This window comes from Culex quinquefasciatus, chromosome 1, assembly GCF_015732765.1.
Source record: "Culex quinquefasciatus strain JHB chromosome 1, VPISU_Cqui_1.0_pri_paternal, whole genome shotgun sequence".
Lineage (NCBI taxonomy): Eukaryota > Metazoa > Arthropoda > Insecta > Diptera > Culicidae > Culex > Culex quinquefasciatus.
In genome coordinates, this window is record NC_051861.1 from 87,398,399 (window position 1) to 87,422,374 (window position 23,976).

The following is a 23,976-nucleotide window of genomic DNA, read 5'->3' on the forward strand; positions in this document are numbered from 1 at the left end:
ATGGGTTTGTATTGGTATGTTTGGGTTGCGCTTCGGTATCAGCTCACCAGGCAGCGCTGGCCTCGCCGTGATTTGGTGATTTGATGAAGGACGATGGATTTCAAAAATAATTTGTATGGAGAGTCACGTCTGTTTGTCTGTGGTTTTATCATGACTGTAGATTTCTTAGTAGAAAATTTAGTTTTACAACAAATTTCACCAGATTAAGTATAAACTAATTCCATAACCTAACTTTCTTTGTTCGTTTAGCATATCTTCGCGAGTACAGTAAAAGAGTGAACCAAACTTCCAACTCCTCCGTCAAGAACACCAAGCTTTGAGATTTTGAGATTTCCAAGCCATCGTCGCTACAGGTTCGGACCAGAAAGCCCTCCAGCAAGGAAGCGCCAGCAGAAACAGTAACCTGATTCGTGATCATCCACCGATTCGCTGCCCCGGTCCCCGCAACCAAGAAAGGATTCGCTGCTCCGGTTCCCGCGGCCAAGGAAGGATTCGCTGCCTCGGTTCCCGCGACCAAGGAAGGCCAGCGTTTGCGGTAGGTTTCTTTTGATAAACTTTGTTAGATTAAATCTAATTCTTGTTTTTTTAGATCGCTCGTGCACTACCCAACTTCTTCGAACGTCTCGGCCAGATTCGGACCAAAAAGTCCTCCGACAATGAAGCGCCAGCCGAAACAACAACCTGATTCGGGATCTTCCGGTGATTCGCTGCCCCGGTTTCCGCGACCAAGAAAGGATTCGCTGCTCCGGTTCCCGCGGCCAAGGAAGGATTTGCTGCCTCAAGATTGAATAAAAAGGTTCATTGTTTTTGTTTATTTCCGTTTTTCCATCCGTTTTATGAAAGAAAACAGGTTTGCAGGGGAAAAATCGGGGTGGAATTTGACCCAGATCTGTGTAAAATTTTACACAGATCTGTGTAAAATTTTACACAGATCTGTGTAAAATTTTACACAGATCGCTGGCTTAAAATATATATTTTTAACCATTTCTGTGTTATATTTTACCCAGATCTGTGAAAATTTACTCAGATCTGTGTAAAATTTACACAGATTGCTTTTATAAAATTACACAGATTTGACAGACAACGGCTGAACACAGATCTGTGTACAAGGCTTTTTCACAGATTCTGTGTATTCCAGGTTTTGGGCAATCTGTGTCAAATTTTACACAGATCTGTGTTATCTGAATTGTGCGTGTACATACAAATTTAGATAGGACTTTAAAATGGTTTTCTCTCTGTTATTTTTTCAACATGTGTCAAACCTTCCAGTTGACCTAATCGTCACCTTTCAAATAGTATCGACCTTGCTCCTCTCGGGCGCGCAAATTCCAAACTTGACAGTTGACCGTTTAAAACAAAATCGAAAATTTCAAAAAAACGGTTCGCGTTTTCGGATTGATTGTAATTCTCATCGTGAATTATCTAGGTTAAGTGTTGTGAACAAGCCATGCCTGCCGAAGTCTCGCCCGTCAGCAACCTCGCGAACGTGTACGCGTTTCTGCGCAACACGTACGAATCGACAGACTTCCTGCTGGCGCCGGCCCCGACCTACGTCCACTCGCTGGCCGAGGTCGATTCCAAGATCGTGTTCGTGTACAAGTACGACGAGCTCCGGGGGAAGGCAATGCTGTCGGATGGGAACTACTTTAGTTCCAAGACCAGTCCGGACACGTCGGCGCCGGCGAAGGAGCTGGATTTGACGGGGTCACCGCTGAAGGACGATGTTAAGCTGGAGGATTTGGATTTGTCCGATGACGGGGGGGAGGGTTTGGTTGTGCTGGAGAACGCTTGGTTGCAGAAGGAGGAGTGTTACGCGCCGATTCCGGTTGAGCAGGCGCGGTCGATTTTGCAGGAGGTGTTGAACAGCGTTGGGGGTGGGATTGCCGGAAGTGGTCAGCTGTGGGCGCTGTGTGATGGGAAGGACATGGACGGGACGCTGCTGCTGCAGGTTGAGCTGAATGGAGGGGGACGTGGGTTTGTTCGGGGGGCGGTGAAATTGTTGGGGTACTTTCCGGAGGATCAGCTGACCATGGCCAAGTTTCAGCGGATTCACGAATCGAGAGCGCCTGGGCTGGGGAAGGATCTCGAATCGAGCATCGAACTGTGGTACAAGATTCAGTCCCACATCAGTATTAAGCTGCGTTGGATTACGCGGTCGGAACAACCTTCGTTTTGCATCAACAAAAAAGCGGACATAATTTTGCGGCAGGCGATCCGGGTTAGCGAGACCCAATCCGTGGCCAAGTACTTTTGGAGTCAGCTGCACCTGCTTGAGACGATTAAGGAGCGAATTCTGCAGATTAGGGCTGATCCGGCGAGGGGTCCTTCGGCGATGGACGATGAGGGCTTTGCGGGGGCCTTGGACGTGGACGTGATCAAGGACAAGGTGCAGAAGATTTTGACCGAGTTTTACATCGTCGAGCCGAGTGCGGACTTTAAGCTGACCCAAATCGGATCGATCGTGGAGAGGGTGAAGAACCGTACGGCGACCGACGTGACGGACCGTCTATGGAGCGTGCTGAAATGTGAGTCGGAGTTTCGACGTTGACCAACTTGAAATTTACCAACTCTTTTTCCTTCCAGATTGTTGCGGCTACGACGACTTGAAGGAGGTCCTGACGTACATTTTCAAGACGGCTTCCCGGAGCAACCTTGCCGTAAGAAAAACAAATTTCCATCAAATAGATGTTGTTTCTCAACAAGATTCTCCTTACAGAACATCCCCAGCAACAGCAACCACCTGGCCGAATTGATCAAATCTATCGCCCAGCGCCGTCTCGCCATCCCAATCCTCACCGGTTCCGAACCGCTCGAACTCCTCCTCGAAATCGGCCTCGAAAAGCTGCTCAAAGACTTCCAGATCATCTTCCACGAGAGCAAAATTTGCCACCTCGACCTAGCCAACGTAGGCAAAGCACCCACAGCCGGCGCCGGCGGCCCCAACGACTCCTCCGCCAACTCCCGCGCGTCCAGCATGCGCAAATCCATGTACGAAGCCGTCCCCGCGGGAACTTCCACCCTACTATCCGGTGTGGGAACCGACGACGGCGGCGCCGTCCGCAACAGCTACTTCAACGCGGGCGAAGCGAACCTCAAAATCGGAAAGCTGACCCAGGTTCAGCTGCTCCTAGAGCACCTGCTCTCGATCGAGGCCCACCTCAAGCTGACCAGCATCTACCCGCAGGTGGCGGAAGAGTACTTTGCCCGGCCGGTCATCAGCTTCGAGGAAGTTCTTGCGCGCAAAACCGATCAACTTGAAATCCCGATTCTGAACAATAAGGTGATTGAGTTGGTGGAAAATTCGACGCCGTACATTCGGCGGGTCGCGATGACCACGCGGAGTAAGTTCCGCACGGTGCAGAGTACGTTTTACCAGAGCACGGAGCCGATTCTGCCGACGACGCAGTTTGCCCAGTTGAAGACCGGCGAAGGAGGGGAGGTGAAGAATGCGTACTGGTGCCTCGAGTACACGAAGGTGGCGAATAATTGAGGAGAGAAGGAGAGGGAGTTATTGTAAGTACCTTGTGTGTGTGAATGTTTTGTGTAAGATTTTTTGAGAAATGTTTAAAATTAAACTTAAGATTTATGTTAGCAAAATTACCTGCCAAACTATAATTTCTTAGAATTGAAAGAATACCTTTTGAGAAATTTTAACTTCATTGATGACGTTTGAATGAATTTTGAAATGTCAATCTTAAAATTTCTTCAATTTAGAATAAAATATGACGCGATTTTTTTTGAATAAATTTTAACATCATTAGAGTTGTATTGGGAAGTGCTCAAATGTAAATTTCTTCATTCTAAGGCAAAAAAAAAAAAAAAAATTACAAGACAACAATTTTTTTGATGGATCAACTATGGTCCCGTCGGAACGAGCTGTAAAGAAGGACCTTTTTTGTCAAGAAGGGCCGCGAAGTTATCTTCTATCTTCTACAAATCTATTTAAATAAAAAAAATCGACGGGTTTGTTCGAACGCGAATCAGTTCAATACGGAGCGTCGGATCGAGGTGCTCTTTGTTGCGTTGGGTTCGTATAAGTCCAAGGAAGGTTCTCGATTCCGGAAAATCTGCCGATTGTATGGGAAATGTTACGTATAATCAAATTTTGATCACAGGAGGCTGACTAAGGAAAAGAGCTAAAAACGTCAACAAACGAAAAAAGACAAAACGAACGGGTAAGGCTTGTTTTATTTAAATTGATTTAAAACCCCATTTTAAAATCCTTTATGGTCGTTCAAAATGTCATTATACTCAGAAAGCTTTCCCAGTCACGAAATATTCTAGCAGAGCTGGTTCTGTCAGAATCCTGCTAGAACGGTGGAACATTTCTGCTAGAATGCTGTAAGAATATTCAGCTCTGTAAGAACTCTGTTAGAATCCTGATAGAACGTCGTGACTGGGTTATCGTTGTGTACACTCAAACCCCGATGGTTTGACACCAACTGTTGTCAAACGAACGGGGTCACTTTTTAGTTTGACACCCTTTTTACACCGAGTTCACACACACTACCAAACGTTTTTTTTTTTGATAGCGTGCGTGAGCGTCGTGTAAAAAGTGACAGTTCGTCATTTTTAAGTTTGACTTTGACCAACCAACGGGGTACAAACTAAAAAAGTGTCAACCGAAAAAGTGACCATTGTTCTTACCTCCTTTCGTCCCATTTAAACGAGTGTAATGAAAGGCCGTAAGAGCAATGTCGTACCGCCCTTTTCAAATGTTGCTTCAGAAATATAAGCTTCATTTTAGGACCCAACTACAGTAATTGTTCGGTAACTAGGATGAGAGGGGTGACGTCATCACTTTCTGGGTTATTTTATATTCTAAAAGTGCTCCCAATTAGGTTTTACTGCGTGACGTCACGAGCGCACACGCATACACATTTTCACTGAGACACACTTGGAAAAAATGTAAACAGTGCAGCCTGTCAAATTTCTAACCCAAAAATCGAGTCGGCGTAAACCCTAATAACATAGAATAGAAGTGTAACTGAGAACAAAAACAAGATGGCGACGTGTATCAGAAGCGCTGCATGGATTTTGCCACTTCTCACTATTCTGGCTTCACAGTGTACACCGAACCGGTATAACTGTCAAATCCAGCTGGTCTAATCCAATGTAAACAAACTGTAACAGTAGGACACTGCTAGTTCGGAAATATAATATCAAAACGAACGAAAATTGATTTATTTGTAGTATTCAGGATCAATACGAAAGACGGTGAATGAGCAGGCTCTAGATCAGTGGTCACCAAAGTGCGGGTCGCGGGCAGCACATAAGCGCTGTGTTCTGTGTGTGTTTTTTATATACCAATATCTCAATCCTTAAGAAAATTCCCGAATATCATCATATGAATTATAAACTTTTGGTGAAAGACCTGAAAGTGCCGTAAGGACTAAAGTTCTAGACTAGATGATGTTGTTTATTGAATTATGATAACTAACCGAAGTGTGGTAATTCGTCACCTCGTTCGTCACCGAGGTTTCATGTGAGTTTTTTTTCACAAAACTCGAAGTTTAAAACTGACCCACCAGTTATTTTTTAACACAGAAGGTTTTGTTACATTGGGACCTATTGCCTGAAAATTGAGTGAAGCCTGGACAGGAGCTTGTTAACCTCACGAAGTGGCCACCAGCTTAAGCGTTCCTGTGGTTCCACGTCTTTCAAGAATTGGCGAAGCAGATGTGGGTGGCGTTCATCATCCAGCCACTTTAAAGTTGTGGGTCTCTTGCAGTCATTCGTGCCAGGACTGCTGCCGGAGGTTCTGCTGATCAAGGCAGGAATTCAAGATTTGTGAAGTTTCAAGTGTCATGTTGCGAGGCGATCGGAATTGAGCTGTTTTCAAGATTCTTCGTGTTTGGTGAGAGCTTTCCATTTTTATTTTCAATTGACACTTTCATCCACTCTAACATCCATACACTTCAGTAAAGACAAACCACGCCAATATTACTATATACGCGGTAGGGTGTTCCTTTGGTCGTTCGCTGTGAGTTGTGGATTGCCTGCTTCTCTAATGAAGGTTCGACTAGGGGGGCATGCTTATTAATTTCTCGTCGCTCCATACCCTCAGTGACGTGATGGGAGCAAGGGCGTCTATACAAAGTGTCCCTACACCCGCTACAAATTTCCAGTGCTTGGGGAGGGGAAAGGGGTTTCTTTTTATTCTTTGCGCCAGTATTTGTAGCACTAAAATTCGTGCAAAAAAACTTATGCACGTGGGTGTACAGATTACGGAGTAAAAGATGATCGAATTGTTCACCTAGCGCTCACATGTGTTTCGGGACCAAGTTGCCTGCGGGTATGGGGATCATACATACATACATACATACATTGGGACCTATTGCCTGAGAATTTGAAAAAATACAGTTGTCAAAAATCTTGTGCGTTTATTTCAAATGTTGCTTCAAGTTTTTTGTGTTGTCCTTTGTAAAGCCCTAAAATCTTCTATTGAAGTTAAATCCTCTAAAACATTTTTTTTTGTAATTTTCAAACATTTCATAGCACAAAATTAGTGTGACATGTATGGCTAACATTTTGTAACTTCGTCTTTTTACCTAATGGCAACATACCGTCTTTCCACCGTTATGAATCAATCGGACCGCGCACTGGTTGCTTGTTAGAATCCCGCAGCGGGCGCTCTAAAATTCTTAGAGTAAATATGGGTATCCGGAGCCATACTACACTAAACCCCCGGTTTACGCTCAGGCGTTACGCTTTGTATTTCGTCGATTTCTCTGGAACGACGCAATATTTTTGCAATCTTTTTAAAGCGATCTATACGTCTTGTGCAGATCTACAAATTGCTTTCAAAAGAATGTAAAAACATTACACTGTTTTCGAGAAATCAACCAAACAAAAAGCGTAACGCCTGCGCGTAAATGGGGGTTTTAGTGTAGTAATGGTGGCCTATAGCTATAAAGTCAATTTCAATTTTGTTTATACTTACCGACGAAACGATACAACAAAATCCATCAAAATTGTCAATTTAAGAGCCGGAGTCAACTCAAAATTTGTGTGATTTAAACAATACACGAACAAAAACTTTAGAAATTGAAATTCATAATGTATCATGATTAGGCTGCTACAAATTTTATTTAAAGTTTTTGTCACCCCTTCAAAGTTGGCCCGAAAAATCAGGGGGCAAAAAAATATTCAAAACATTTCTAAATTATAACGGAAATTTAAAATGCATTCCCTTGCGTTTAGAATAATTTTTAGCATGTTTGGGTTGATTTAAAAATCTTTTGAATTATTCAACATTTTCTATGTTTATCATCGCAAAAAGATTTTTTTTCACTAAAATTTTTGTTTTGGAAGTACTGGAAGTAAGTTAAAAAAAATAATCGAAAACATACTGTTTCAATATTAAAAATCTTGAAATGAAATCCATCACATATTTCGAAAGTAATCACTGTTTTGATAAATGTTATTTATTCTTGCCATTAAAAGTTTCTTCTTATATTAAATGTAAACAACTTTTATCGACACAACGATTTTGTTCCAGATGCATGGTAGTATCAACAACTATCCAGCTTTTAAATTAAAAAGTTTGAACTTTCTACGAATATTCACCAATGCGAATTTTTAATCCAACGAACGATCTTTTTAAATTTACAGTATTTTTTCTTTATGTGTAGCTTAACAGCATGCTGGCAAACAGTCAAACGCGAAAAAGTGTGAGTTTGTTTATTTGTTTGCCATAGTTTAATACCTCCTTCAGTTGTGTTGGGTTGAGCCGAGGATTAAACTCCCAATCTATTGCTTATGTGGTCGAAGGTTTACCACAGGGCTACATGGTACTGTATATTGGCAGCCAAAACTGAACAATATAAATGAAAAAAAATCGTGTTTGACGTGCTCAATAATTCAACATTTCGTGCTTGCCATTTCATTAGGGCACAAAACTTTTGTAAACAAGAGTGTATCCCTCTCACACCTTATGCAAACTGTCATTTGAGTGAAAGGGATACACTATTGTTTACAAAAGTTTTGTGCCCTTTTGAAATGTTAGGCTCCATTTTTTCTTGCCTGCTCCTTCCATATTCCCATTAGCTGAAACAACTGTATATAAAACTTAGTTCAGGAGTATACAAAAAATCCTTAACCAACCTTCAAACAAATCATTCTTCTCAGCTGTTTGATCAGGTTCGTCTTGGGTTCGTCCTTTTTTATTACAAAACAATTGCATACATAATCACAAGATTTGGTGGATAAACGTACAGTGTGTGCATTTATTTGAACATTCAGGCCGTTGCAAATATTTTTCCAAGTTTATGTCGCCCGCCCCCTTCAAAGTTGGCCTTGAATAATCAGGGGGCAAAAAATTTTTTTTTCGAAAAACTTCAAATTTGTAATGAAAATGAAAGTTAATCAACTGAAAACCAGTTATAATGCATTTTCCCGCGTCATATTCAGCATGTATGAACTCCTTTGAAAACATTTTATATTTTCATAAAATACCATCCCACGATTTTTTTTTGCGAAAAAAAATTCGTCAATACCTCGATATTTTCAAAACTAATTATTGGAAAGCAACTGTACGCCTGTAAAATGCATTTTAAAACACTTTTTTCGTCCAAATTTTGAAACCTAGGCTTGTAATTTAAATTTTTATATTTTTTTAACTTCAAAAAATATTTGCAACGGCCTTAAAGGAGTACCAATTTGATTTATTCTAAAAGCGACCAAACACGATTTTTTTTGATACATTCCAAAATTCCAAACTAGCGGGGTTCAGCTGTACCATAATTATACCAGATTTCAAAATGGCGGATCGGTTTTTTGTCCAAGATGACGGCAAATTGGTTACAACGGAAAATTTAAAACCAATATTTTTCAGAATTAAAACTTTTTTGAAATATTTATTATATTATGCGCAAAATAAGGCTGCTGCAAATATTTTTTGATGTTTATGTCGTTCAAAATTGCAAAATTAGGTGTCGCTGAGCCTAAAATCGAGGATAATCGCTTGAAAAAAAAATGGGAATTTTGCTTTTTTAACAAATCTGAGTCACACATATCAACTTCCGGTGACGCAGAACCGATACCGAATGTTTCAGATACCGGTTCTGGAGGTTCTTAGGCAGAATGGTCAATCTACACTTCACTCATCGTATGGGTCATTCGCTCCCGTTGGTAAATAAGGTTATAAAATTAAATATTAAATAAATTTTTAGTTTGGTTAGCATAAAAAACAGTTATTTGATAGTTTATTTCAGGGAAACATAGTTGATCCATCTCAAAATGTAAAAGTAATAATTAAAAAACATTGGTGACGATATCTTGTTAGTCAGGAACTGGAAGGTCTTGTGTTCGAGCCTCGATATCGGCACTTTTTTTTGGTTGATGAACTGTTTTGAAAATGAACCCATGAGAATAACGCTTTCGCTAATCTTGAGATTTATCCTCTGTGTCTGTTCACAGTACCTTTATACTACTAGATCGTGTTCTTTATTTTCTGGGATGGCGCTGCCCAACTGTGGGTGTAGCAGTTGGCCACTATTGCTAGTACCAAACAACTAAATCTTCTTTCAAGCGCAAAGATTTTGACGCCATGGAAACCAAAGTTTTTGAAAATATTTCACAAGGTGAAGGCGCAGGATACTCGTATTCACACATAGAATTTGTTGAGGCCAAATTCCCCAACTTCGATTCTGCAGGTGGACTGTATGGATAGTTCTTACCGTCTTTCGTCGGGGTGTGATTAAAACACTTGGAAATTCACTTTTCTACCACAAAAAAACTTTTATTCCGATCGTATTTACAGCAAACTTGACTTTACTCGATCACGTCTCAAACGGGAATGAAAATTTTCCCTTTCTCTCTCTCTCTCTTTCTTTGCGCGCGCTTCGTTGCACGCCAAATCGCACCGCAACGACCGTTGCTCAGCTGTCAAAAACAGGCTGAGTTTGATCGCAGCAACCAGTGCGGCCGAATAGCTCGATTTTCACTTTTGCGTCAAATATTTTTCGGAGGCAGATGTCCATCGCCGACAGAATTTCAAAATTCAAAATTTGATTTTCAACTGCAATGATGTCAATTGTTTGGCAATGCGATGCAAAAATTGTGGTAAAACAAATCATATATGTTGATTAAAAATTAATTTTCAAAACGAAGTTAAAAAGCGCTGTGAAAGTTTAGAACCATAGAAAAATACAGCAGCAGAATTTCCATACTGCCTCTTTGTCAGCGTGTTTTACTCCCGGTTTGTTGATGCTAAGAATAAAACAAATTTGAATTAAATTCTTCCGAATAAAAAACAATAATGGTATTGTTGTCACCTTTAGCAACACTTTCTTGAAATTATGCCAGAGTAGTGGCATAATAAATGATACCATCGCCGATACGCGGCGCTACTTGTTCTCGAGAAAAAAGTGATACAACTTGTTTTTGACAGTTGGACTTCTATTCTATGCTAATAAGCTACTTATCCAACAAAAAATGAGCAAAAGTTACTTCAGGGAAGTCTGTTGTTTAATAATGATGTTAAATAAAGTAACATAAACAAAATCTATGGCATCAGCAGTGCCTGGTAATATAGCTCTGTCAACCTGTCAAATAAAAGACTACAGAACCTCGTGACGAAAAAAAAAGCATCATGAAAAAGAAAAACGAGTCATAACAAAGCTTCCCCTCCAATGACAGCAGGGTGGTATAGACATTGGTAATTTCAAAAGAAGTTATATTTGTTTTTCTTTGACGGAAATAATGTTTGTCGAATATGGATGATCAAGTATCAATAAATGCAATGGGTTTTATCGTTTGTTATTATTTTAATAACTTCTTTTGCTTTTATATTAAAACGGGAATTGAAAAATGATGCTCAACGCATGGTTTGTACATGATGCTTTTTGAAATGTTGGCGTCGATTTTCTTCTTAGACGACATTCGTAGAAATAGCAATCTCGCTGCAATGTTCGAAGAACCTCTGCTGAGCCACCAGACCTTACCGTAGTAAATAAGGTCACCATGCTTCGAGTCGAGTTCGCTCAAAAGTGCTTGAAATTACCGGCGGTTCAAGCCAACTCCTTTAAGATACCTTTTAAGTCCTCGGCCAAGATTTCGATTCAATTCGTCGAGTAACGGTATTTCTGGACACACTGACGCTATTAACCTTGATCTTCTCCTTCCCGCACATGATTTCACAGACACCTCTTTACAAACTCGTCTGCCGTGAAAGGCTTCATTTCCTTAGCAATTGACTCGCTCACTACAAAACATGCCTTCACCGCGTTCTCAGATGTGGTATTGGCACGGTGGAATAACGCCTACTGTATGTTAAGAACGCTGAAAAGGTAAAACGTAAATAAATTACAATGCTTCTAAATACGGCGACTCACCTCTTTTTGTACTCTCTGAAATCCTTCCGGCTTTCCGATTTTTTTTTAGCGAAATTGTTCCTAGTGGCGTATTGAATTGTATTCTTTCAAATCAGAAACTGATTGCTTGCCAACAAGACATACCGGATTATTTTTGACCAATGTTACTTTCGGCGTTCAGCCATGACGCCGCATCCTACGATGGCAACATTAACACCGCTTCCGGCGAGCTCGAGGGCCTTTTTACACCGGCGTTGGCACAAACCACACTCTTCTTTCGCGGAATCGGTTCCCGGCATTTCGCCCCACTTTCGTTGTCCAAACAGCTGCTTCCTTAGTTTGGGAGCGTTCTTTTATTACGTAACGCAGTAAGGGGGGAGGGGGGGTCGGAGGCCGTGTTACGCTCCATACAAATTTTTTTAAATTTGTATGGAAATTTTGTTACGAGGGGGGGGCCTAAAAGTCCGATTTTTCGCGTTACGTAATAAACGAACGCTCTCTTTGGGGGAATTGGGCACTCTTCGACAACTGCGCACGAGCCGGATCGTGACCAGTCCGGCTCCACAGTTCTTCTTTCTTGCCGCCGCTCTTTTCGGCTGTGGGAAAACGCCAACCATCCCGTCGGGGACCGCTCGACATTTCCGCCAGCAAGAGTTCAATCTGCCGGAACGAAAAAGCCCTGCAGAATCGGCCACAGTCAGCAACAACGGATTCCACATTTTCTCCAACGGCAACTCACTCTTTCGGGGCCATAGCGTCCAGTCGGCCGGGTTGCCGGCGATGCAGAACGGATCGGTGGAACGTGCGGTCGGTCCGACCGTCGATTCGAAAAGGAGGAGCAAATTTTTGCTGCGTCGCGTGGACGACGTGCTCACGCGGCTCGCGACAGCTGCGTCAGCTTGACAGCTAGTATTTTCCGCCGAACGGGAGGTTTTCTTGCGCGCAAGTTTGAGGGCACGGAAAGTCAAATGACGCTATTTTAAGCTAACAAAAACAAATGCTGCAATAGCATTGGTGTCTACCCGTAGTTGCTACTCTGTTATTGACCAGGACCTCCAAGAGTTTCTCCGTGGACCACAGATGAAGAGTAGGAACCAATCATCACCCCTTCGCAACTTTCAAATGTCCCTATCATGCTAGTCAATCACAGCGCCGGCCACGACCAGTGGTAAGACACCGGAAAGTGGACGGGAATTTCAGTCCGATACTTGAGTGATGAAGACCGCTAAATCGGCTGCGTCTTCGACAAAGTATCATGTGAGATTTGAGGGGGTTAGTAAGATGGGTGTGAAGCCAAGATTCACCGTGGTAAGTGATGTGGCCGGTCAAATTTATTTATAGTCCTTAATTCTTCGTATGCTCTCAGATTCATCTTGAAAGCTTTCCAATTAGGTTTTACAGCGTGACGTCACGAGCGCACACGCACACACATTTTGACTGAGACACACGGGCAAAAAATGTAAACAGTGCAGCCAAGCTGTCAAATTTCTAACCTAAAACCGTTACTTAATCCACCTTTTGGTGGTTGGTGCCTTCCTCGCATTCATACACCACACAGCCTCAAAAAAAGTGTATAAAAAACAATTCTTTTATCAAAATATCTGAGTCCGGACTAAAAAAAAGTAAATTAAAAACACTAAAGTACTTATAACTTTTGATAGGGTTGTCAGATCTTCAATCTTTTGGGCTTATTGGAAAGGTCTTTTGATTATCTATCCAACGATGGGTCGCATGATAGATCCGGACAACTTTTTCATCAACATATTTGAGATCCGGCCTCAAAAAAGTGTATAATTAACACTTAAGTGCTCATAACTTTTGATAGGGTTGTCAGATCTTCTATCTTTTGAACGCGTTGCAAAGGTCTTTCAAATACCTATCTATACAATACAATATATAGCATGATGGGTTTTCTTACAAAAACCACCCTTTTTTAGAATATTTCGTAATATTGAATGTTTGGCCCTTTTGAAATGTCAGTCTTGGTTTAAAAATTTTGCAAATATTTTTTTCGAAAAGATCGGAAAATTTCACGAATGTTTCATATTTTAACATTGAAAATCGGACCATTAGTTGCTGAGATATCGACATTAGAAAACGGTGTGTGGGACTTAGAAAACATCAACTTTCCTGTTTTTAAACCTTTGCATGGCAATATCTCAGCAACTAAGGGTCGTATCAACAAAGTTCAAAAATGCAAAATATAGAGAATTTTCTCAGCTTTTCAAAAATATTTTTTTCGAAGGTTGGCAAACATGCGCACTAATTTAAAAAAATGAAAAACTTCGACTATTTTCAAAAAAGTCACCTAAAAATGGATTTAACTTGAAAACGGTGCACTTTATCACAATTTCAGTAAAGTACTTTTTGATTGCAAATTTGATTTTACATCAAAAAATGAAGTTAAAAAATTTTTGCGACCAATTTTTCGATTTTTTGAAAAAATCAGTATTGATTCAAAAATTCATAACTCGCTCAAAGATTTTTTGCACAACCTGGAAATTTCTGAAAAGTTGGCATTTGATGTCCTCTAAAACACACCAAAAAAAAAATTAAATATAGTGTTTCTTTTGCAAATCAAGTTTTAGTGACAAAAAGTTAAATAAAAAATCACCAAAATTTTTTTTACCTTGTATCATTTTTTTTCAGTGTAGTCCATATCCACACCTACAACTTTGCCGAAGACACCAAATCGATGAAAAAATTCCTTCAAAAGATACAGATTTTTGAATTTTCAAACATCATTTTTGTATGGCCAGCTGCCAAATTTGTATGGAAAATTATATGGGCAAACTAATGATGCAAAATGGCTTCTTTGGGCAAACCGAAGGCACCAAAAGAGTTTCAGTCGGATTAAAAAATAAAAAAAAAATCTCAGAGAATTGCTCATTTAAAAATGTTTGAAAATAACGCTGAATAGTTTAATTTATTTTACAGAAGCTGCGAATTGGTCTGCGAATCAGCGAACCGACGCCGGAAGGAGGTAACACGAATGATGGAAACACTGCAAAACGATTTTTTAGACGTGGAAGTAGGTAGTTCAACGTTTTTACAACATTTTGATGGCTCTGGCGTCGAAACTGCCAATAGATGTTGAAGTTTTCTCGGTTTACGTCGAAGAGACTAGAGTTCTTCTAACAACAAAATATTGGTTCTATCCTCTGACCCCTACCGTACACCGCATCCTGATCCACGGCCCATTAATAATCGAACGCTGCGAATTACCGATTGGAATGATGTCCGAAGAGGTGCAGGAGAGGAGCAATAAATCGGTGCGAGATTTTAGACTAGACCACGCTCGAAAGTTTAGTCGATGGGCGAACATTACAGACGTTTTTAATCGACTGCAGCTAACCTCAGATCCTTTGATCTGTCTAAAGATCTTGATTTTGTTACGACCTACGAAAGCTTCCCTGAAGGCGTACAAAAACTTTTGATTGAGCAATAAATGCAATTAAAACAAACGTAATTTTATTATTCTTGGGAATTTTGACATGTTCCGTGGCTATATGTAATTTGAGGAGATCTACAACTTTGTCCAAGACACCAACTCGCTAGGAGGTCACTGGAAAAAGTTAGATTTCAGCGCCACCTATGCGGCCAAAATTGGAACTACATTTTAGCACCACAATGTAGCTCTGATTTTTCTGAGCAACTTTGCTGAAGACACCAAAGCTCTAGGACGAAACCCCAGAGTGCTATCAATTTTGTCCCGCTAGATTGCCACCTCGCCCCACTGTGCAATCGTACGTGCATTTCCCCTAGAATTTATCAATCTCCAAATATAAGCTTGATAAGTCGAGACAGGAGCTGCCGTTAGATGAAATACTATGATGATGACGTTCGATAATATCTTATTCGAAGGTACTGGGGTGCTATTCAATACATTCAACTTTGGTTCCATGGCTTTGCTATATTTCCTGCAATTTGGATCCCACTGAAAAATATCTAAAATACTATTTCGGTTGGGCTTGTTTCCTCACGGAGGACAGTTTGCAGTTTTCTTCTTTTTATTGATTGCTGGTAAAACAAACACTCTCACTACCACAAGAACGAACGCATGCACTTAAACATTTACTTACAATAATAAAGTAATGAATAATTTTAGTTTTGGCCCCCAGATTGAGCTAGTTGCCATTTATTTTACATTTTTTTTAGTAATTGATGAATTTTGACCAAATTTGTTCAATGATTCACGTCTGTTTGTCTGGGGTTGAACAATCGAAACATGATTTTAACAAGGATTTTAAAATGTTTTCAATATGCAGACATTTTTAAGCAAAATAAGCGCTTCTCTAACACCACTGGAAGGGTCAAGTACCTAAAAATCGTAAAATCGACCACCAAAAATGTGCTTCCCGATAACGGATGTGAACTTCAAGTACCTATCCGAAATGTTTGAAGGAAATCATCTTTAATTTTTCTTTGCAAAACCGACATTGCGCGAATTACCACTTTTTCGAAGCTGTTTCAATGTCAACAAACATCTTTAAAACGTCAACAGCTCCATCCTTCATGTAATGTCGTCCTTTTTCATCAACTGTCTCCGACCGTGGACATCAACATAACCTTGAGCACAGTCCAAATCTGGCATCTCGTCGAAAAAAAACCCTTCTTGACTGTAGCGAAGCCACGTGGTCGTCTGTCAGAAACAACATCTTTTCCATGAATTGTGCAACCTTTTCATCTCTAATCTGGTGCGGCACCAGCGTAATATCAATCACCAACGCAGTTTTTACTGGTTTGTACAGAATCGACCATTTCGGTGATCATGAAATCTAGAAACAAAAGACTATCAAATCAAATCGAAACTGATAACAAAAGGAACCTTGTGGGGATGTGAGCAGCGCGGTACTTTCGATGGCTTGCCATTGAGCCGCACTCCATTACTGGTTCTCTCGCTTCTACAGTCGGAGTTGTGGTAGTACTCTCATACGCCAACAAACCCTTTTGTTATTTAGAGTAAAGCTATAAATTTAATCTTTCTCCAATCACTCAATCTACTCAATTCGAATTTTTAATCGGAATTCAATGCGAATCGTCAAACAAGTTTTGGACTTTTAAACTTTTCATATATTTTCACTCATATCAGCTTTTAAAACTTTGAAGCACTTATAAAAATCTGCAAACGTAATGAATTATCTGTTTTGTTATATGGCACTACTTCAATGGATGAAGTTAATTTTTCACTCAAACGCCGACTTGACGACCTGTTCCGCTTCCTTGGCATGCCACGAACTAACTCCAACAGCCACGGTCGCTCCCTCGTAACGTCCTCGGTACTTGATCTGCAGAAAACGACAAAATTTGATTCAATCAAACAACTTCAAGCTTGACGTAGTCCTTCACTTACCCTTTTGCCGCACATGTTCTCGAACCGCGGCTGCACAAACGTCCACGCGCCCATGTTCCGGTGCTCCTCCTGGCTCCAGACAAACTCCTTAGCGTTCGCATACCGTGCCATCTCCTCCTGGATCTGCTGCACCGGGAACGGACACAGCGACTCAACCCGAACCAGTGCCACATCGCCCCTTCCCGACGCAACGCGTTCCGCGTTGAGATTGTAGTAGTGCTTGCCACTGCACAGCACCACCCGTTTGACCTTTTTGGGGTCCGCCACGTGGCGATCGCCGAGCACCGGCTGGAAGTACGTTCCCGGGGCCAGGTCGGCGTGCGACGAAACGCACTCGGAAAGCCGGAGCAGCGTCTTGGGCGCGACGACGACCAGCGGTTTGCGGAAGTTGCGGATCATCTGGCGGCGCAGGGCGTGGAAATACTGGGCCGGCGTCGACGGGTTGATGACCTGGAAGTTGACGTCGTCTCCGTCGGGGGTGGACTCGCGCGAATCGGTCATCTGGAGGAAGCGCTCCATGCGGCAGGAGCTGTGCTCGGAGGCGGCACCGTCGAAGCCGTGCGGGAGCAGCATGACGAGACCGTTGCAGACCATCCATTTGGCTGGGATAGGAATAAGGGGAAAGTTTGTGATTGATTACAAAATCTTTTTCTTAGTGTCGGAGCAAGCCATGACAATGCTGAAAATTTTGACATTTGTCAGCGACCGTCATTGAACGCACACAAAGTTGAAACGAACGGAACCAAGCTGAACACTCAAGCCCGATGGCTCTTTCTCTGTTTCCTCTTTTGTTTGTGTGGTGGTTCGGAAACCGAAATACTCAAAGAGATCAGTTCAGAATTCAATCAAAAGTAAAATCAATACTCACTCTCCCCCGTCGTCAGGAACGTATCGATGATGATCTGCGCCCCGTTGAAAAAGTCCCCAAACTGGGCCTCCCAGATGACCAGATTGTTCGGGTTATCGATCGCCATCCCGTACTCGAACCCCAGCACCGCCTCCTCCGACAGAATACTGTTGGCCAGCTCCAGCTTGCCCCCGTTTCCCCCCTCCAGCTCGTTCAGCGGCACGAAGATCTCGTTCGTGTTCTGATCGACAAACATGGCGTGCCGCTGGGAAAACGTTCCACGCCCGATATCTTCTCCGCTGATGCGAACGTTGAAACCTTGGTACAGGAGACTTCCGAGGGCCATCGCTTCGGCTGTGGCCCAGTCCAAACGGGTTCCTTCGGCGATCTTCTTCAAGCGAGACTCGACGTGGTGCTTCCGAAGGTGCGGATGGAGGGCAAAGTCCTCCGGACATTTAACGCTCGTTTGAGCGATCAGGCTGAGCAGTGAGTAGTCGACGCCGGTATCCCAGGTGGTCACTTCCGAACCGGCCTGAACGATTCCGGACCACTGCTTTTCAAAGTAACTCTTTTCCGGCTGATAGCTGCTCAGGTTTTGCAGCTCCGAGTTGAGATAATCCATGTGCTTCTTCACGATTGCGTCCACCTCGGATTGAGCGAGATCCCCTGACGCGAGCAACTTCCTCGCGTACAAATCCGGAACCGAGTCCCGGCTGTGGATCACTCCGTAAAGCAGCGGATTCGTAAAGGTCGGATCGTCCATCTCGTTGTGTCCCCACCGGCGGAAGCAGTTCAAATCAATAAACACGTCCTTGCCAAACTTCTGCTGATAGTCAAACGCCAACTTGGTCACCCGGGTCAACGCTTCCGGATCGTCCCCGTTCACATGAAACACAGGAGCCGCAATACTCTTGGCCAAATCAGACGCGTACCTCGTCCCCCGACCACGATCCCCGGGCGTCGTGAACCCAACCTGGTTGTTGACGATCATGTGGATCGACCCGCCAACGTCGAAGTGAGGCACGTCGGCCATCATCAGGCACTCCTGGTTGATGCCCTGTCCGACGAAGGCACCATCGCCGTGCAGTTGGATGTTGAGGACGCGCGAGGGTTGGTCGCCAGAGTCGGAGGTTCCGTAGGGTCCATCGCGGAGGGAGAGCTGCTTGGCGCGGGTTTTACCCATCGAGACGGGGTTGACCGCCTCCAGGTGGGACGGGTTGTGCAGCATGTTGAGGTGGATGGTTTTGCCGAGCACCTCGAGGTCGGTGGAGGTGTCTGGAAGAGGGAAGGTTGTTAGTAATGATTTCAATAGTTCAAGATTATTTTAAAACTACACAGCAAAAAATCCGATGGTAAAATCGCATGCAAAAGCATGCACATCACCTTCGTCAAAAAAGACACTTAATATTACACACTGCATTTACAATTTTTATAAACACAAAAAAAAACTTGCAACCGACGGGATTCAAACCCAGCACCAACAGTAAGGACTGGCGCCTTAGCCCGCTCGGCCATCAGACCGATGAAAATGAATAGGATAAAAGTATATATGAGCTTGACATTTCGGTCAACTAGGTTTCCCATACTGATGAGCTACATATTTCTGGGTGTAATATTACACATAATTTCATAAAATAAAGCAAAATTTATTTTACGCCCAGGCCTTTTACACGCAGCTGGATTACTACTTTTTTAGCTGTGTATGAAACAATAAGTTGTATTTTTAAATTGTAGATTTTTTATCACGAAATCAAGACTAACGTTAAAAGAATGTCTGAATTGCCTGATTTTAGCCGTTTTCAACTGTAAGTAGGGCAAATGACCCTATTCCGGACCTAGTACCTATTTTTGACCCAAGCCCATTACTCCAAATTAAGGGCATAAGTAACCCAACTTTGCTGTACAGTCTAGACTCGATTATCCAAAGTTTTGATTATCGGAAGTTCGGTTATCCGAAGTTTTGTAGGACTTTGGATAATCAAATCACGACCAAAACAATATTTTTAGTGCAAATGCAAAAGCATGCACATCACCTTCAAAAAAAAACACTTAATATTACATTTTTTGCAAAAATATAAAACAAGTTGCAACCGACGGGAATCAAACCCAGCACCAACAGTAAGGTCTGGCGCCTTAGCCCACTCGGCCATCAGACCGATGAAATGCTGTAAGAATAAACGCATATAGCTTGACATTTCGGTCAAGTAGGTTTCCCATACTGACAGGCTACATATTTCAGGGTGTAAAATTACATAAAATTGCATAAAATAATGCAATATTTATTTTACACCCAGGCTATTTACACGCAGCTGGATTACTACTTTTTTAGCTGTGTATTTTTTTTTATTTTCATATTTTAACATAAAGTTCGAGTTCGGCGACCCTATTTTAGCCAAATTGAAATAATTGATTGCCTATTAAATTATAAAATACCTATTTTCAATACTTTATCACCGCCATTTTGGCTGCAATCTTGGATTTTGAAATTCTAAATCACTTTGGAGTAGTTTAGTAGCAAGGGTCCTTCAAAATTGATTGCTTCAAAACGACTCATTCACTCGCGAGCAGAAATCAAGCGCGACGTTACGACGTATAGCTGCTCTGATGTATTCCTACCGTTTGTCACTTCCACACCAACCGCTACTGAACATTCTCTCATTGCTCTCGCTCTCACTCCAATCTGAAGGTACAGCGAATGGTTCAGAGAAACCGGTTGCGTAATGTTGTTCAAAGCTGAGACAAAATGGTTTGCGATCGGCTTTGTTTCGATTATTTACTAAACAGCTGAAAATCAATGTTTTCAAAAATATTTTGCAATTTCGTGTTTACACAGCATTTGACAGCAATTTCCACAATTTCAAATTCAAATAGAGCTATCTAAGCGCGATCTTACGCACATTAGCTTACCATTTGTTTTTGCTGGCGGGTACAAATTTTAACCTAAAAACCCTTCGTGTATCGAGATATCGCGAGTGGAATAATTAAGGCTAATTAAATGACACTGAAAAAAACTTCCTTTTTGCAAAATTTATGCTTTATAAGACTAAGGCTGTATCTCAGCAACCAGCAGTCCAAAAACAATGTCAAATAAAGAAAATTGTAAGAAATCTCGGCATCTTTTGAGGGTGCTTTCCCTTCATGATGTATTTTTGAATTGCAAAAAACTTAAAAAATTTCAAAAATGTTTGCCAAATTATTTATCTGGAGTTTTTTTTAAAGGTCCAATAAATCAAACCGCCTTGAGTCAGGGGTTAAAAAAACCCCAAAAAGCAAAAACTGAAAATTTGGTTTATTGGACCTTTTCAAAAAAACTACAGATATTTTTTTAAACTATTTTTTATTGAAAAGATCAGACAATTTCGCGAAAGTTTTCTAACACTGGAAATCAGATCAATAGTTTCTGAGATATATTCAGTTGAAATTAGGGGACAATTAAAAAAATCTTATATAAAAAAAACATAAAAATTAAAAACAAACAAGCTATAGTCTCAACATTTGAATGAAAAAGTTATTTTGACGTGCATTTTTTTTGGTTTTTGCAAAATATTTGATGTTTTTTTTAAACAAAAAACAAAACAAAAAGTATTTCGTGGCCCTTCTTGACAGAAAAGGTTCTACTTGACAGCGCGTTCCAATGGGGACCATAGTTGATTCATCGAACAATGTTTTCTTGTCAATTTATTTTTTTTGCATTAAAATGAAAAAAAGCGATCAGTAATGGTTTATAATCGTGAGCAATCCTCTGAGTCTTCAGTCATTCGTTTTTTTTGTATTTTTTAATCCGGCTGAAACTTTTTTGGTGTTAGCCATTTTACATCATTAGTTCGTCCATATAATTTTCCATACAAATTTGGCAGCTGTCCATAAAAAAATGATATATGAACATTAAAAAATCTGTATCTTTTAACATTCCAACTTCATTTTTCGATGTAAGATCAAATTTGCTATCAAAAAGTACATTAATGTCCATGTTCGCATAAATGTCCCATATGCAAAAACAGCAAGCTGAGAAAAACGCATTTGAAGTTTGTCTTACACAAAAGGCTATGTGTTAAGTTTTCATGAAAAAACTGGATTTCCTCCTGATTTCTAAAACGAAAGTAATGGATGTTGCAGGCTTGTCGGAAAGAACACACGATTTTGAATCAAACTGCATCAATAACTCAAAAGAGATGAAAATGTATATGGGACATTTATGCGATCATGGGCAGTTTAGTGCAATTTTGATAAATTGCACCGTTTCCAAGTTATAGGCATTTTTAGGTAACTTTTTTTTTTAAAAAAGACGCAGTTGTTCATTTTTTTAAACGAGTGCCCGTGTTTGCCCACTTTTAAAAATATTATTTTTGTATGGACAGTAGGGTGGAATCAAAAATTGATTTTTTCAGCAACACTTTTTTGGGTCCCTCTTAGGTTCCCAACCAACTTCCCAAAATTTGGGAGCGATTGGTTAAGCCCAAATTTGTATAGACATTGTTATGGGGAAACATGCGTTTTCACATTTTTCATTTTACAAAATTCATGTTTTATTATTTTATGAAACTAACACCGTGAAAGAACAGCTCTGTATGTACATAAAAACAACTCTCCTGAAGATAGTATGGTTCTAAATTGTTTCTAACAAAAGTTACAGAACGTTCAAGAGAGACATTTCGAAATACTTGGTAAAAATCATACTTTTTGCCAACACTGCTAAGTTAAACGGAATCTTTTAAAAACTATTATATATTTGAGGATTTGGGGTGCAACTTAACTAAATTATGTCTTCTGAACATTTCTTCACATCGATTTTAAGTAAGGTTCATCAAGATATAAGAACGATCATGTCTGTTTTGTATTTCATGGTTCCTTTGGCAATGTTGGCAGAATATTTGAGTTTCACTGATTATTTAAACACAATACTTTTGAAAACTCTGTACCTTTTTTTATTACGCACTTAAGCACCAAGTTTTCTTCGGGAGAGTTGTTCAGGACATCCAGGGCTACACTTCTACGTAAATTCTTGTAAATTTAAAATATTTTTTTGTAATTTAAAAACCCGATTTAATCCCACCAGGGCTGAGATAGACATTAATGGATCATACCAATTTCAGCATTTTTGTATGACCAAATTCCACCCCCAGACACAATGCCACCCCTGATGACGGAATCTATAAAATTCCTAAAATATTTGTAATTGTATAAACCCAAAAACACAAAGTTCAATGGAAAGTAAATCTACTCACGAAAATGACTCGCAATATCGCACATCGCCTTCACCCCCTCGGGAAACTCCGGCAGTCCCTTAAACTTCCGGAAGATCTTCGCCGGCCGCGTCTGGAACAGCGTCGTCAGCACGTTCAGCTTGCCGCGGTGAGGCATTCCAACCACCACGTTCGTCAGGTCAGCTTCCGCCGCACATCGGAACAGCTGCCGGTAGAAGGCCATAATACTTTCCGCCCCTTCGCCGCCGTACCGCTTCACGGTGGGAAATTTGGTCGCGACAAAGGTGTCGAAGGCCTGCGACTGGAGCAGCAGTTCGGCGATCTCGCGCTTCTCGATCGACGCGAGGGTCGTCTGGAAGGAGCGTTCGTACTGTTCGGCGAGCCATTCCCGCTCGTGTTCGTCCTCGATGAAGGCCAGCTCGATGCTGGTCGTGCCGCAGTACATGGTCTGGAGGAGATCTTGGAGTTGTTCCGTGGTGATGGTTGAGCTGGCGCCGGTATTGACCAGTCCGAACGGGTTAATGCGATCGTTGACGGTGAGTCCGTAGCGGGTGTAGTCTAGGGTGCGTTCCGTGACGGATTCGTCCGATGGGCGGAACTTGACGGGGTCGACCGAGGCCGTCCGGTGCGCATGGTTCCGGTAGGCTTCGACCCAGCGGAACGCATTGCTGCGTTGAACTCGCGCCTCGCTGATGTGCTTGTCCACTGTGGTTTAGAAGAACAATGTTACGGTGTTATCGTTGGTGGCAACAGGTATACGCGGCCTGTGTTCTGTGTTATCTGACCGTTTTTAAGGCATTTGAGATGATAAATGCTGGCAGGAGGGACTTTAAAAAAACTTCAAGTGGTTCTCCTAGCCAACATTATCTCCACGCAGTGATAAGAGATCACCGTGTAATTAGACAAACAAGATTTCGCCAACTAAGCGGTGTAGACCTCGTGAATGAAACTTCCACCAAACTCACATTGAAACTCCTTCCTGGGTTTTGGTCGGAATCCAAAGACTCCCTTGGTACTATGGTACTGCCGGCTGAGGATCCTGCTGTACATCTTGCCAAGTCTCGCCGGTAGGATCGCGCGCGTCCACGTAGTACAATTACGACCTGTGTCTGCAGCGATAAAATGACGTTATTAATGAATGATTTTAAAGAATCTCACTACCTACCAAAGCGACTGCGGGACCAACAGGACGGCACGAGCGACGAAATGAAACTGAGAGTGATCGTCGTCGCCGTCGGACAGCCTGCCTGCGACCGT

At 41.7% G+C, this 23,976-nt stretch overlaps 3 protein-coding genes across 3 annotated transcripts; 2 read left to right on the forward strand and 1 right to left on the reverse strand.

The window, feature by feature from the left end:
* LOC119770598 (ras-associated and pleckstrin homology domains-containing protein 1-like) lies at positions 1-788 on the forward strand. The gene is made up of 3 exons (XM_038265804.1): positions 1-4; positions 457-535; positions 590-788. Exons 1-3 carry the CDS (start codon positions 1-3, stop codon positions 786-788), a joined length of 282 nt encoding a protein of 93 aa, XP_038121732.1.
* A 533-nt stretch (positions 789-1,321) lies between these two features.
* Positions 1,322-3,597, forward strand: LOC6050928 (protein zwilch). Its single transcript, XM_001867409.2, has 3 exons — positions 1,322-2,525; positions 2,584-2,657; positions 2,717-3,597. The coding sequence occupies exons 1-3, from the start codon at positions 1,448-1,450 to the stop codon at positions 3,488-3,490; spliced, it is 1,926 nt and encodes a 641-aa protein (XP_001867444.2). The 5' UTR covers positions 1,322-1,447; the 3' UTR covers positions 3,491-3,597.
* Positions 3,598-16,365: 12,768 nt separating this feature from the next.
* LOC6050923 (probable 2-oxoglutarate dehydrogenase E1 component DHKTD1 homolog, mitochondrial) lies at positions 16,366-23,976 on the reverse strand. Its single transcript, XM_038248168.1, has 6 exons — positions 23,885-23,976; positions 23,685-23,828; positions 22,741-23,424; positions 17,537-18,790; positions 16,669-17,270; positions 16,366-16,603 (listed from the first exon to the last, which is right to left on the reverse strand). The coding sequence occupies exons 2-6, from the start codon at positions 23,767-23,769 to the stop codon at positions 16,502-16,504; spliced, it is 2,727 nt and encodes a 908-aa protein (XP_038104096.1). The 5' UTR covers positions 23,770-23,828; positions 23,885-23,976; the 3' UTR covers positions 16,366-16,501.

Excerpts from the sequence above, each read along its gene's own strand:
- LOC119770598 (XM_038265804.1), top strand. Across the intron at positions 536-589 it reads AAGGAAGGCCAGCGTTTGCG|ATCGCTCGTGCACTACCCAA; the intron begins GTAGGTTTCTTT and ends TTGTTTTTTTAG.
- LOC6050928 (XM_001867409.2), top strand. The coding sequence starts at position 1,448 with ATGCCTGCCGAAGTCTCGCCCGTCAGCAACCTCGCGAACGTGTACGCG. Across the intron at positions 2,526-2,583 it reads TCTATGGAGCGTGCTGAAAT|ATTGTTGCGGCTACGACGAC; the intron begins GTGAGTCGGAGT and ends TTTTCCTTCCAG. Across the intron at positions 2,658-2,716 it reads CTTCCCGGAGCAACCTTGCC|AACATCCCCAGCAACAGCAA; the intron begins GTAAGAAAAACA and ends TTCTCCTTACAG.
- LOC6050923 (XM_038248168.1), bottom strand. The coding sequence starts at position 23,769 with ATGTACAGCAGGATCCTCAGCCGGCAGTACCATAGTACCAAGGGAGTC. Across the intron at positions 23,425-23,684 it reads ACCCAGGAAGGAGTTTCAAT|TGGACAAGCACATCAGCGAG; the intron begins GTGAGTTTGGTG and ends TCTAAACCACAG. Across the intron at positions 16,604-16,668 it reads AGAACATGTGCGGCAAAAGG|ATCAAGTACCGAGGACGTTA; the intron begins GTAAGTGAAGGA and ends CGTTTTCTGCAG.